The following is a 14,274-nucleotide window of genomic DNA, read 5'->3' as shown; positions in this document are numbered from 1 at the left end:
CACAAATGCCTAATCCAATCCAAGCTAACCTTGCCTTTTAATCACAATGACACTCATGCTCAGGTATACTTTATTCTCGCTGCAATTTATTGTTTGGGTACCGCTTCAAATTGTAATGGGAAACTCTGTGTTGGCCCTGCTGATCAAGGTTACCAAAATTCAATGTGCAGGAGACAAATACTTATTTCACCAGTTTCAGCCAAAGAGAATTAATGTAAAGACTCTAAAAAGCAGAGAAGGAAATTAGGGACATGTTAGAACCAGTGCAAAGAACACAATCTGAAGAAACCCTGGAAAATAAGGACAAATGTATCGTTATCTCCTTTGTGTTTCTTGAAGTCAAAAGCAAGATGGTCAAGTTTTTAGCTGGTTCCAGAAGCATCTTTTCTGCCTTTCTCTTTGTACTTTTCTACATTGCCCTAAAGCCCTCCGGAACAACCTCACCCAGCCCAGCCCTCCCACCTCCGTGATACCTCTGCCAACTGTCTCTCTTCCCCGAGTCAGAAACCTTTCTTCTCTCCATCTTCCCCCCTCCCCCGTTTGTCGGAACTGCATATGTTTTCCATAAGTATGGCCCATCTTGCTAACGCTGCTAGATTGTGGGAAATAACCCGCTAGAACTAATTTATTCTCATTTGATTGCTAGATCTCCCCAGTGGTGTTTGCATTAAAACAAGGGATCCCCCGAGCAAGAATCCTTAAAACCAAAGAGTGGAATTGACAACAATAGAGCCTGAAGCTCTGAGGCAGGTCTGGGCTAGAGGTATTTTTGAATAAAGGAAAAGGAAAAGTCAACATTGGTGGTGGAGTGCCTATTCTAAAATTATTTGGAAATGATCCTCTCCTCGTCGTCAAATTATATACTTCTCTATGATTGTTAATTACATTTGTCCAAGTGTTTATTTTTTAAACCGTTCTCATTAGCCTTGCTTTATGGTAGTCACATTTACAGAAAGCATCTCTTAAACCAAGTCACCAGAGCTCTGAAAGACGAAAGAAATAGAAGAGTAAAATGACTTGACCAGAGGAATGAGTGGCTTAACCGTAGATCTGCCGGAGGTCAGGTTTAATGTTCTTTCCTAGAGGAAATGAAAGCAAACTTTTTAATTCAGGAAGGCAGTCTAACAGGGACTCCTCTGCTTGCGCTTGCTTTCCGTCTTGCATTTCAGAAAGAGCCTGCAAGAGTTTTGAATTATTGGGAGACATTGATTTCAGAGGGTCAGATGTTGAAGGAGTTCGGGATACACATATCAGTTCACAGAGATGGTACCTTGGATATTTATTTGCAAAGTGAACTGTGTTTACATACCTGGATAACAAATACTAAAGATAGCTTTCTGCTTTCCTTCACCTCATAGATTTTTGCATCAAGATGTTAGCAGTGTGAAAAGTCAATAACGTGGAAAATGTTTAGAGTTGCATTTCAGAGATTAGAAAGGAGTTTTTAACTGCTTTTAACCTCCCTCTTATTTTTATTCTCCAATGGGCGCCTCCCAAAGTAGAGGAAAGATGCAGAGAGTCTTATCATCCATTTTCGCCCCTTAAAAATTATTTAGTATTCTTATTTTGAAAAATCAACATGTTTAATGGTACTATGTAACTATTTTAGACCCCTCTCCTCCCTCTCCCCATTTAAAATGTGATGGATAAGTAACAGTGGGTAAATTCTTCTACCTCTGTTCCATTAACTGTCCATGACATTGACCTTTTGGGGATTTACTTTCATAAGTACAAGCTACACTAATTATTTAAAAACTACTGACAATACTATGCCTTAATTCATTAACTTGCCCACTTTTTCACTGTTCCATGGTCTCTTTTTTCCTTTTCTTCTTTTTTGTTTTCTGACGTATTTTTTGGTTCAGATACTTATTCAAATCTCTCTGTTAAGCAGTTTGATTTGTAGCTAATTGTAGCAACCGATTTTCATTATTTATGAGTGTCATTGTCAGAACCCATTTGGAAGTCTGACCAAGATAAAGCTGATTCCAACTTCTGATATGACCACAGCAATAAGGCAATTAACCACACTAGTTAAAATGTGCGGAGGCCTGGAGGCTACTGATATCTTTGCAACCAAATATATACTATATCAGGCATTATGTTTGACTCATTTTCTAGAAGATTCCACGTGTTATTATTTTATCACAAATAATTTATGACACCCTCTTTTTTAAAAAACATAATGTGTGTTACTTCTCACACCAGCCAATTAACTTTAAAGCGTTCATAGATTGAAGAGATAGAAGTAGGCAAATGAAAACTCTGAGTGATATAAATGCTTCATATTTTTAAAAGGTTGGTATTATGTGGCAGCATCTAAATCAGTCTTTGTGTACTGTTATTCTTTATATGTATTTTGATTCCGGTCGGTACCTAAATCTTGGACTCCATCATTCCAAAAAGAGACAAGAAATGGAAGGGCCATATATCTGCACTGTACAAGCAGACATATTTCTCTCTCTTCTCATCCATACTGTCATAAAACATATGTGAAATTTCAAGAATAAACACATGATTGGCGAAGTCATTAATAAGAGAGGTCATTTTCAGGTGTCACCTAATTTAAATACTTTTGCTTGAAGTTATGGCCTTGCTGTGAGTTTTATTATGCTCCAATTTATTAGTAAAGCCCTGTAGGGTTCACAGGGAACTTGATTTTACCATTAATTTTTAAATACATATTACTCCTGCTTTATTTTTGGAGTACATTTTATTTGCAAAAATTGGTTTCCTCTGATCCATACGGATGTTTCCAGGTGTTTATTAAAGCAGAGTATCTAGAAAGTCAGATGTCGGCAAATTTTCAAGACGTTACACTCCAAAGCATAGTGAATATATGCACACACACATGATACATGTTTATGCTAGTAGCTAACCTAAGGAGGGAAGATGTAATAAAGACTAACCAAACCCCTGTTTCTATTTACCAAGTAACCTACTCTTTTTTCTCTACCAAGGGAGTGACATCTGGGTGGGAAAGATCCCATCGCTTAGGACTAGAGCCAAGACCCAGGAAATAACCGACAATTTCCATTGCTTCACAAGTGGCTAAACAAAACTCTATAGTTGATAACTAGTCCTTTCTCTGGGTTGAGTTGTCATGGTCTGCGCTCCTTGGCTCGCCCCTCTCTCTCTTGAGGTGCTTATGGGCTTAAGTGGTTGGCAGAGGAGCTCTAAGTGGGGCGAGTGGGAAATCAGCGGAGGAGCTCCACCCAAGCCTCCCTTAATTGCACCCACTTGACCATGTGCCACGCGATGCTAATGTAAACACCTGGTGCCGGTAACTGAAAAACCAAAATGCTTGAGTGTTTATTTTAGGGAGATTTCGTTTAAAAAAAACTGATACACATACTCACTAGTTGTTATCTTTTTTTCCCCCTAATTAGGACAGAATTTTACCCTAAGGCAGTTAGGAGTTTGTGAACCAGCAACTCGAAGAGGACTGGCATTTTGTGCGGAAATGGGGCTCCCCCACAGAGGTTACTCTATCAGTGCAGGGTCAGATGCTGATACTGAAAATGAAGCAGTGATGTCCCCAGAGCATGCCATGAGACTTTGGGGCAGGGGGGTCAAATCAGGCCGCAGCTCCTGCCTGTCAAGTCGGTCCAACTCAGCCCTCACCCTGACAGACACGGAGCACGAGAACAAGTCCGACAGTGAGAATGGTAAGTGCCATTTTTTTTTGCTCTATCATGTTGGCCTTCAGTGCTTCTGTCTGTTGTAGTTGACTGTGGGGGGCATGCTTCTCTTCCTTTCTTCTCTCCTTCCCTCTCTTTCTTCTTCCTCTCTTTTTGTTTTAATGCACTAGAACTCAAGAAATGTCCTTGAATCATGGATTTATTTTTTCCTGGAAAAAATCAATAGTCGTCATCAGATTGTTAAATTATGCAAGCGGTCTATCATGTGTTAGCTATAGTTTTGAAAAACAGTTTAATTATGTACAGAAAAAAAAAAAAAGATTAGCTTTGACTTATCTGGGACCATGTCACCTGGTATCCTCTGTGGAGTAGCAAAGCCAGTGGTGGTAAAGTTTACCCCAGAGCCAGCTTGTAATCAAAGATGTCTTTGTAGATTCCTCTTGAAGATATCTCAAAGAAGTTGCAGAATCTTAGAATGGATGAGTGAGCACACAGAATAGATTATTAACAGGGCTCAAGTGATTGAAGAACAAATTTGGTCATGCTTTAAACTTACTAGTTGATGAGAGCCAATGAAAGTTTGGTAAGGAGGGAGAGTATGGTTTTTGATGTGCTTTGGGGACCACAACCAAGTCTACACACAAAAGTCAGATTTAGGATATCCAAATAGCAGCTTTACATATTGTAAGAAAGGTATCTTTATAAATTATTGGGATTTTTTTCTTACAGATAATGCAGGATCATAAAAACAGGTCATTTATATGCAATAACAGATTTCAAAGGAAACTTAATTTTTAGTCAGTATTGCTTCTGAGAAGAACTGGAGCGTCAGTGCCAACATACCAGACAATGAAAGGACATTTCTCCTTCAGCATTTAATATTAACATTGCACTTGCTACTTCAATCTAGTTATTGATGCTATGTGAATATGATGCATCAAGAAGCAGGGAGAAAATTAAAATGGAAGAATTGCATGACATTTGAAAAGAAAGATGGTTGTTTCACCAACGGTATTTCATTTGTATTATTTATTGAACAACTTTGTCAGCCTTGCTTTGCAGTACGAAAGCAGGTCTATTCAGCTTTCAGTTTTAGCTAAGTCACAGTATGAAGTGATACCTATTGCTTCCCACTGTTTATTACCCATCCTTTCTATGCGTGAAAAAAAGTCTAATTTAAACCAACTAAAGCAGTGTGTTCTCTTATGTAGAATGTGTTAGTGCACTAAACCAAAGTCAAGATCAGTAATAACATGCAGTCGATGTATTCATTTTGAAAGTGCCAGCTCTTGGTGGAGGCTGGCTTTATTCCAACCCCACACAGGAAACAAGGACAGTTCTTTCTGGCAAAATGAGTCTTTGAATCAGGCTGCCAATGTTTCCCTGAGCTAATCCATTCACCTCAGTTAAAAACTGTATTTATATCAGTTTTCATTGTGGATTCGGAAGTTACTAACCTTAAATGCGTGAGATTTGGTATCAACTTTGTTTCCCGTCTATCCGAACCTTCAGGTACAATGGTTATATTCAAATGTAGTGCTTGGTATTTGATTTCCGTAAAATACATGATAAATTTTATGGTAGTTATAGAAAAGAGTAGAACACAGCAAGATAAGGCATTCGGTTCGATTCTCTCCATCATATCCATACCCGTATCCATTAAATATTTTCTCACATCGGGTCAACTTGTCCCTTCCACCCACAACCTTTGTAGCATCTCTTTCTCCTCCCTAATAACAAATGTATCCTGTATTGTATCTGTAGTGGTAAAATGTAAATTAATGTAGTGATTTTTAAGATTCTATATCTACTAAAGCTATCCCACAGTGAATGCCCCAACGCAGGCCATTTTTTTTTTCTCTTAGGAAAATCTAAAACTTACCAAATTGTCAACTTTGAGTTAACAGTATAAAATATCCACCTGGTAGGGAGGAGGGAAGGAAGACTGAGTTTCTCCCACCACTGGCCCTCACCATCTGCATGGATTATCATTACCAAGAGGAAGAACGTGCTTCCCCAGGATTTCATAGACTTTGTTCATAGAGTGATGTCAAGGGAAGAAAAGGTGCGCTCTTTCCTCTGTCCAGGTGGTGGTTATGAAGCAGAATGAAGAGAGACAGGAAGAGGGTGTCAAGGGCTTTGCCTTGAAATTCAGAACATTTATTGAGAGTAAACAGGTCAGCCAAGTTAAGAGTATAAAGCGTCAAAAACAATGTTTGTTGAGCTGGGCAAGTGATGACTTAAACTTGTGTTTACTCTTTTCCCCAAGGTTTGGCTGTGGTTGTTTAAAAACAAAAAAAAACAAAAAAACATTTTAATGGTCCAGGAACTCCCAATGTGGTCAGCTAAGGGAAGGAAACAAAAGAGGAAATAAAAGAGATATGGCCTCTTCATGAACATTGGCTATTGCTTAGATTTAATATGTACGTCCCTATGAACGTTTCAGATTAGTTTCTTTGTTCTGAATTTTCAGTGAGTAGTCAGAACAAGCAAGATTCCATTGACAGTAAATAATTGCATTAAGAGGTGGGAAGGCATCATTTTCTGAGATATTTAGCAGACCTTTTGAATTGTGGAATGAAACAAGAGCATTGAGGATTTTTTTCTGATATAAAAACTGTGGTTGTTTTTCTTAAGCTGAGTTATAGGAGAAACTAAAATTTGTAACCCTACCATATGGTCTTCTAACATCTTTCTAAGCAATAACCTCAAAACTATTATATATTTTTACTATTACTACCTCTAGTCAAATATTTCTAATGTAAAATTACAGAAATAATTCAATTCTATCCTGTTATTTTTCATTGCTCTTAAGTTTGAAAGACTATTGATTTCCCAGTGAAATTTTCCTTTGCCTTTCATTAGTTTAATTGTCTAATATCATTCATTGTTGTACTAGCTTCAGATGCATCCTTGGAAGTTTGTTATACCCCTCTAGGTCGAAACAAGAAGGACATGTGTGAAATAACTTACCAAAATGAAACTAATTTAGGAACCAGACACTGACTTGTTTTCATCCGGTTTAGCATGGGAGTTCTCGTTGGCTGTTTTCATCATTTGAAATAACTGTGAATAAGGCTGCTTTCCCCAGAAAAAGAATGTTATTCAACATTTGTAAAATTATGCAAGCCGAGCGCCTGATGTTCTAGTTAGAACTTCAAAGAAGGGTTTAGTCACTAAAAGGGATTAGGTTTCATTTATTTATTGATAAAGAGGCCAACAGTTCAAGTTTAGAAGGCGCTAGCACTGCTGTGAGGCTAATGAAATTTTGATGGCCCGAGCATCCTGCAAGAGTAAAAGAACATTCGGACCATGTCACACGTCTCTGTGTTAGCAGAGACTCAAGACAAGTGATAAAATTTGTTCCTTTGCAAAACTAACTCTTCACCAACCATGGGGATTTGAAGTTAAAAAGCATTTTAAGGAATAAATGTTTCCAGTCTATTGAGTTTCGTATGGGATTCCGAATGTTCATCTTGTTCCGAGTTCAGGATCTTGGAGAAGTCCCTTCTTGACACAACGCTTACTGTGGTGGTCATCATCATTCTCAATAGTGAAGGGATTGGTTTGTGGCCACCTAGGAAGCAGCAGTTCTGGTAAACGGTTGAGAGGTTATGAAATAACCACGATGAGCCGCCCTAATCAAAGGTAGAAGTACCGGTATGCTCTGGATTGTTTTAAGCGTCTTTCCTCTCTCTGATGTGTCATTAAAAGACCCCTGGCTGAATTTCCACTCTGAAACTTTGCAAGTCATCTGATCTCAATTCCAACTGTCTGTTTAAATGTCAGAAACAAAGGACTTTTTTTTTTTTTTCCAAGACATCAACCTTTAAGCTTTAAAAATGGTCGTTTGTGCATCGTTTCCCAGAAGCAGCCAAAACATATTAACATCCTTTGTCATCCAGCAGTGTGGTATCATGAAAGGTGCCTGGATTTAGAATCACCCGGGTCAGGGTTTAGGTCTTTTCATTCAACCAGTGAGGCTGTTGTTGGCTCCTGAATCACCCAGAGCTCGAGTTCCCAACTTTTCCACTCTCCTTGCTACTTTGTCAGATGTACAGCAGTCCCAGAGATGTATTGGGTCCCCCGCTGGGGGCCCTCATCTTTTCCCTTCCCCCTCTCTCTACAATCTCTTATGCCCCTTGGAAAGCCATGACCTTTGAAGTTGGACAGACCCATAGGAACTGGCACTCCCCTTCTGCCTCGTGGTGATTCCTGACCTCGAGGGCCCCCACTGAGGGCAGTAGGTGAGAACATGCTGTAGGGGGGCAGATTGCCTGGGTTTGATTTGGTCCCACCACCTCCTCTGTGACCTTGACCAAGTTACTTAACCTTCCTGTGCTGCAGTTTCCACAAGGGTAAAATAGAGAAAAGAGTAACTAGTAATCAGTCCTTATAGGGTCATTGTGAGGATTAAATGAGTTCAGATCTAGAATGTGCTTGGAACAGTGCCTGGAACCTAGTAACTTCCAAATAAGTGTGTGCTCTTCCTATCATCTGTAAAAAGTGAGAAATCACAGCTTTGTAAGTGGCAATGAAGATTAAGTTAGATAAACAATATCAAGTACCTGCATGGTTCTGGCCCACAGCACATCTCTCCTCCTTCCCACCCCCCACCCCTTTTTACTCTCCCTCTGTCTGCGTTAGTTTTATACATGTGGCAAGATGAGGGGGAGATAGTGATCTCCAGAAAAGGCACTGATAATTTGCATAGTCTGGAATTTCTGTCACCATTTATTGACTCTTTTATTTTTCTCCCAAACCCCACATCCTTTTTAATTTACTGTAATTAAATGAATCTACATTGAATGGTGCTGATAATTAGTCTGATGGCTGTAGACTTCAAAGACTTGAGCATGCTCCTTCCCCTCCTGGCCAAAGGAAATTTCAAAAGTCGTGTTTCCCTCAAAGGCATGTTACTTAGACAGCCAGTCAATTAAAAGGCAATTTAACTGATGCTCATCAGTTCACACGATAAAATAAATCATTCCTGGAAGACTTTATCTCTCACCTGGGGTCTTAGCAATATACCTGTTGTAGGACCCAACTAATGCCACAGTAATTGTGCATGATACTAAAGTATTAAGGGCTAATTTGGCGGACAAAGAGGGTATAACAATAAAGGGCAATATTTTTAGGTGTAATAGATACCTGCTTTGTACAGCTAAAACATTTCAAGGAACCAATTTACTTGTCCTTTGAAATACTATTTTAAAAGTCTACTGTCTGTATAGATAAAGTCTAAAAGTTGAGTTATTATACCTTAAAACAAAGAAGATATACTTCTTAAACCAATATGACAAACTATTGCAGTGATAACGTTTATTTATTTATTTTTTATTCTATTTTATTTTTTTATTATGTTATGTTAATCACCATACAGTACATCATTAGTTTTTGATGTAGTGTTCCATGATTCATTGTTTGTGTATAACACCCAGTGCTCCACGCAGAATGTGCCCTTTTTTAATACCCATCACCAGGCTAACCCATCCCTCCACCCCCCTCCCCTCTAGAACCCTCAGTTTGTTTTTCAGAGTCCATAGTCTCTCATGGTTCGTGCAGTGATAACGTTTAAACCAATCTCTCAACAGAGGACTTTTCGCTGTTTTGCAATTCACATTACCATGTCACGCTAAATATGTTCTCTGAAAGAGTGGGCAATGCTCTTTCTTCTCTTTCTGAGAGACTGCATATAGGTGAGAGAGGTGTAGCTATTCGATTACCAATTGAATTCTAGAGTAGTTTGGGAGAAACTCTTGAATGGCATTGGAGTATCCCATTACGTCACATAATTGTGATGCTTCCAGCAACGACCCAGATAGCATTTCTCTCCTGGTTCTTTTCACAAAAGGGCTATTTGAGTTTTCTGAAGATCATTTGAAGAGAGGTGTATTATTTTGCCTACCTTAATTCCATTACTTCAACTTTATCCATGAACCTTTCCACCTACTTTGGAAATTGTAAGAATTAAGAAGGAATTCCGTTGCTGCAAGAAATAAATGATACTTCAGTGTTATTCTAATTTTATGAGATTCTGTTACACATACTAAACTCTAACTTGTATATCAATTCCATTATGGGCTCTCTTCTGACATGTAATGGTCACTTCTGGCATGCTCTGCTGTTATAAATTATATTTTATGTTTTAGGTGCTCTGGGATGTCAGAAACAGCAAAAGTAAGATGTATGCTTACCAAGTCAAGCTCAGAATTAGAGTGCTGCTTTGCAGAATACAGTCAAATAGTTTCTAATACATAAAAATAATTGCATTGCCTTGCTATGTATACATTTATGGTTTAATAGCTACTTGTCATTCTTGTAACAAAAGCTTCCATATGTCATTTGAGAATGAAATATATTTATTTCATGGATATGTTACAAGTCACTCAAGCCCAGGAAACTATGATTTAAATTAATTTTTTAAATTTAGCACTATGAAACTGGAATTAAGAAGACTATAAAGTCCACTGCCTTTGTTGTTATCACTTAAGTATTTATATACATTTATATTTCCCATCCTAAGAGGATTTTTGGAACCTCTTGGCAGTTTGCTACTCTTCACATGAATATTGCCGTTTCTACAAAATTCAATTTGTGTTCTAAGTATTTTTGTTCAAAGTATATGGAGTATATGCTCTCTCTCTTTATATTCTAAATGTTCTCTTAATTGTAGAGTTGAAATCAAAGTAAAGCATACCATGCACATATCAAAACTGATGATGTATGCTATTTTGATTTTTGAATGTGTTTTTGATATCCTTGAAAAACCACAGTGGTAGCAGTAAAATTGTTTTAATTAATGAATTGAACGGCAGCAAATGCTGAATCAGGTTTATTGATGTAATTATCACTGAAATAGAAAAATTAAATGTTAGAGCCATAGAACCTTAGTGTATTTGCCATTCTGGGGGTACTGAAGTGTTTGAAGAGAAGCTTAACTGGTGGGTTTTTTTTTTTTGTGGGGTTTTTTTGGTGCTATTTAAAGAATATTCTCAAGTCATAATAATTCTGTTTATTAACATTATACACACATTCAAGTATAAATGTGAACATCTTATACATTATTTACCGAGTAGTTTGAATGACAGTTTACTATATGGAAATTTTTTATATTTATCAATGGATTGGGGATAATTTTCCCATAATGAATAGACTGTACATAAACCAAATGTAAAACATTTTAAAATGCAGATGAAAATTCATACAAATGCATACAAGCTTGAGAAAAGGACAGTTAAAACATCTTATGAGTAATACCTTGCCTTTAAATATCATCACACAGCAAATGAAAAGTGAGTAAAGTTTAGATGTGACTTTTTGAATTGATTTCTTATTTAGTATAGCAACTACATCTTCATTCAATGAGTAATAAGCGCTGGGTATTGTACCAGGGGCTGGAAAAACAAAAATGAGTAAGTGTAGTCCCCGACTTCTAGAGATTCGTAGGCTAGTTGGGCCAACAGGCAAGCAGACCCTGTAATTGAATTTTAATGTAGTAAATGGAATTACAGCACAATATGCAAGGTCAGTGTCAACAGAGAGCAGATTGTTGCCAACTGAGACTGGGGAGCAGGGCAGGAGAGGATGTTTCATAAAGGAAGAAGGAGACGGCATTGAAACGGGCTTAAAGGATGTATAGAAATTCAAGAGGTAGACAAAGCAGCAAAGGAGAAAGTGTAAAGTCTACGAGGACTCTTTTGAGAGCCATGAGCTGTTTGGTACCTGGAACACAGGATGTGTGGGCAGGTGAGTGATGAGTTGAGGCGGTAGAAGCAGCCCCACGCCATATTGCAAAGGGCCACATGGCCATGCTAAGAAATCTGTACTTTTTCCTGGAGGTAATGGAGAGGCTCTGAAGGATTTTCATGCAAAGTGACAATGCAGTCCTATTTACATGTTACAGAGCATTCTGAAAGCAATACAGAATGTCGACTGTCTTTTCCACAGGGAGTAAGCTCTGTAGGGGCGTGGCTCTGTTGTTCACCATTGTATGTCTGTGCTAACCTCACAGTGTTTGCTGAGCAGAGACACAATGGACTTGTAGGTCAGACCCGAAGCAGATGGACCAACCAGATAGTATTATAACTATCCGAGTGAGAAGATATAGAAGTTGAAGCCAAGAACTAGAGAGGAGAGGAAGATTGCTTCCAATAGAAAGAATCAAGAGTTGATGATTTCTTCATCACGTTGGGGTTAGGGAAGAGGAAGACATTTTAAAAGACCCTCTAAACATGGAAGGATGGTAGAATACAAGTGATGGTATAATTCAAGTTGGAGGTTTGTGATAGAATTAGTAATTCAGACATGAGTAGGTTGTTTTTAAGGTGTCTGTGGGACATCAAAGTTCAGTAATCTATTAGGCAATTATATAGAGAGATAAAAAAATCAAATAGATTTTGTTTAAGAACACTTACCATATGATCTATATGATTGCAGTTAAAGCCATAAGGCAGCAGTAAAACTCTCCCCAAAAGCAAATATGATGAATGAAGAAAAGCACTGAAGGTAAAATCCCGAGTCCACCAATATTTACGTAAGGGCGTAAAATAAGTACCAATGAAAGAAACAAAGGGAACCTTCCATAGAGACAAAAAGAAAATCAACAAGATCAGTTCACAGGAGACGAGAGAGACAGGTCAGAGGAAGCGGAATCTAAACTTCCAAAAGTCTAGTAAGTTAAATGCAAGGATACTTTTTGAATTGCATAGGAGGTTATTCACTTCTGTATAGGGGCATTGCAGTAGGTGGAGAGATGAACAGAAACCTAAAAATATGGCACCAGCAAGCGTAGATTATTCTTTCCAAAGCCCAAGTAAGACAGGAGGGAGGTAGGCTGCTAACTCCTGAGACACAGAGGGGCAGGATTGGATGACATTTCAGCATCTTTATAAGGAAAAGGGAGGAGCCATCCAGGAACGAGAAGGGGAAAGGAGAGGAGATTTGGGAACATTAATAGTATGTAACTGTGAATCCCTCGAAACTTTTTATCTCTTAAGGTACTTTTTCATCTTAAAAATCTGTGTGCATAATAATTCTAGTGCTTGTTATAGGAAAGCTATACTTTAGAAAAGTAAAATTCTATCTGTATTGATTGAAATCAGAGCAAATAGTAAGTCAGTGTAGTATAAGTTGATGATATTTGATGGAATTGAAAGTCCATGACATCAAAAGGTTTGGGGGAAAGTACATTCTTACTCAAAATTGATATTTTATTTCAAATAATTCTATAAAACTGTAAAAAAAAAGGGGGGGCATCCAGAGTCCTGTGGAAAACAGGTAAAACTGGTAGCTGTTGACTTTGGAGCCTGAACTAACAGGACTGTTCGCAGTACTCCTCCAGATACATAGTAACTGCTTTCTTTTCTTTATCCTCTCCTTTGCTTAAAAACAAAATGCATGTTTATGAACATAAAATTGTATAACCAAATTTTATTATTAATGAATACTGTCAAGACCTTATCAAACATTAATTTAAAAAAAAGAATACAGGAGCGCCTGGGTGGCTCAGTCAGTTAAGCATCTGCCTTCGGCTCAGGTCATGGTCCTCGGGCTCTCTGTTCCGTGGGGAGCCTGCTTCTCCCTCTCCCACTGCCTGGACCACTCTGCTACTTGAGCACTCTCTCTCTCTCTCTTTCTCTGTCAAATAAATAAATAAAACCTTTGGAAAAAAAAAAAACCCACAACGGGGGAGGGCCAGAAAATCATATCACAAGTGATATGTCCAAGAGAAATAGAAATACGCTGTAAAAAGCATGGAGCACTGGGTGTTATGCACAAACCATGAATCATGGAACACTACATCAAAAACTAATGATGTAATAGATGGTGATTAACATAACATAATAATTAAAAAAAAAAAAGCCAGAGTGGTAGTTGTTATCTGCAGTTAGGAAAATTGTGACTCTGAAATGATTATTCAGACTAAACTGAATAAATTGATTTGCCTTTAATTGGTTAATATCAAAGTGATCAGTAGGAAATAGGCTTGCCCTTCCAACTGGCTTTTATAGGGGTGTTAAAGTTCACAAAGAGAGATCTTAAATTTTTGACATACAGCAGCTAGAGATTCCTAGGGTATTTGAAAGTGCTTGAATGAAATGTCAGTTGCTGCAGAAAACAAGTAGAAAACATTCCCTTGTAATGGACTGTGTCTCATTTACTGTGACTGGAATACCACTGTATAGATTGCAGGCTACAAATTGTGCTTATAGATACTTAGTCATTGTTTAAATGAACCTATTTAAAAAGTTTAAGCATTCAGGGCGCCTGGGTGGCTCAGTTGGTTAAGCGACTGCCTTCGGCTCAGGTCATGATCCTGGAGTCCCGGGATCGAGTCCCCACATCGGGCTCCCTGCTCAGCAGGGAGTCTGCTTCTCCCTCTGACCCTCTTCCCTCTCGTGCTCTCTATCTCTCATTCTCTCTCTCTCAAATAAGTAAATAAAATCTTAAAAAAAAAGATTGTTTAAAAAAAATAAATAAATACAAAGTTTAAGCATTCAGATAATCAGTAGAATTTTTTAAGCTTTCAATCATTGTTTGCACTATCCTGTCTCAATAATCCAAGTAAAATGATAGGTTATAACAGACGTGATAAAAATAGAACTTCAGATCAAACAAACTTAAGTCTAAA

General features: G+C 38.0%; 1 protein-coding gene across 1 annotated transcript in view; it reads left to right on the top strand.

Annotated features, from left to right (window-relative positions):
- The window catches only part of TENM3 (teneurin transmembrane protein 3), a 1,257,915-nt gene that overhangs the window by 824,832 nt on the left and 418,809 nt on the right, over positions 1-14,274 (top strand). The window contains exon 6 of the mRNA XM_027598498.2: positions 3,390-3,668. Within this exon, the coding sequence (XP_027454299.1) occupies positions 3,390-3,668 (279 nt within the window). The remainder of the gene's footprint in view (positions 1-3,389; positions 3,669-14,274) is intronic.

This window comes from Zalophus californianus, chromosome 2 (assembly GCF_009762305.2).
Source record: "Zalophus californianus isolate mZalCal1 chromosome 2, mZalCal1.pri.v2, whole genome shotgun sequence".
NCBI lineage: Eukaryota > Metazoa > Chordata > Mammalia > Carnivora > Otariidae > Zalophus > Zalophus californianus.
The sequence above is the reverse complement of the archived record's forward strand: the minus strand, read 5'-3'. Positions and strand labels throughout refer to the sequence as shown.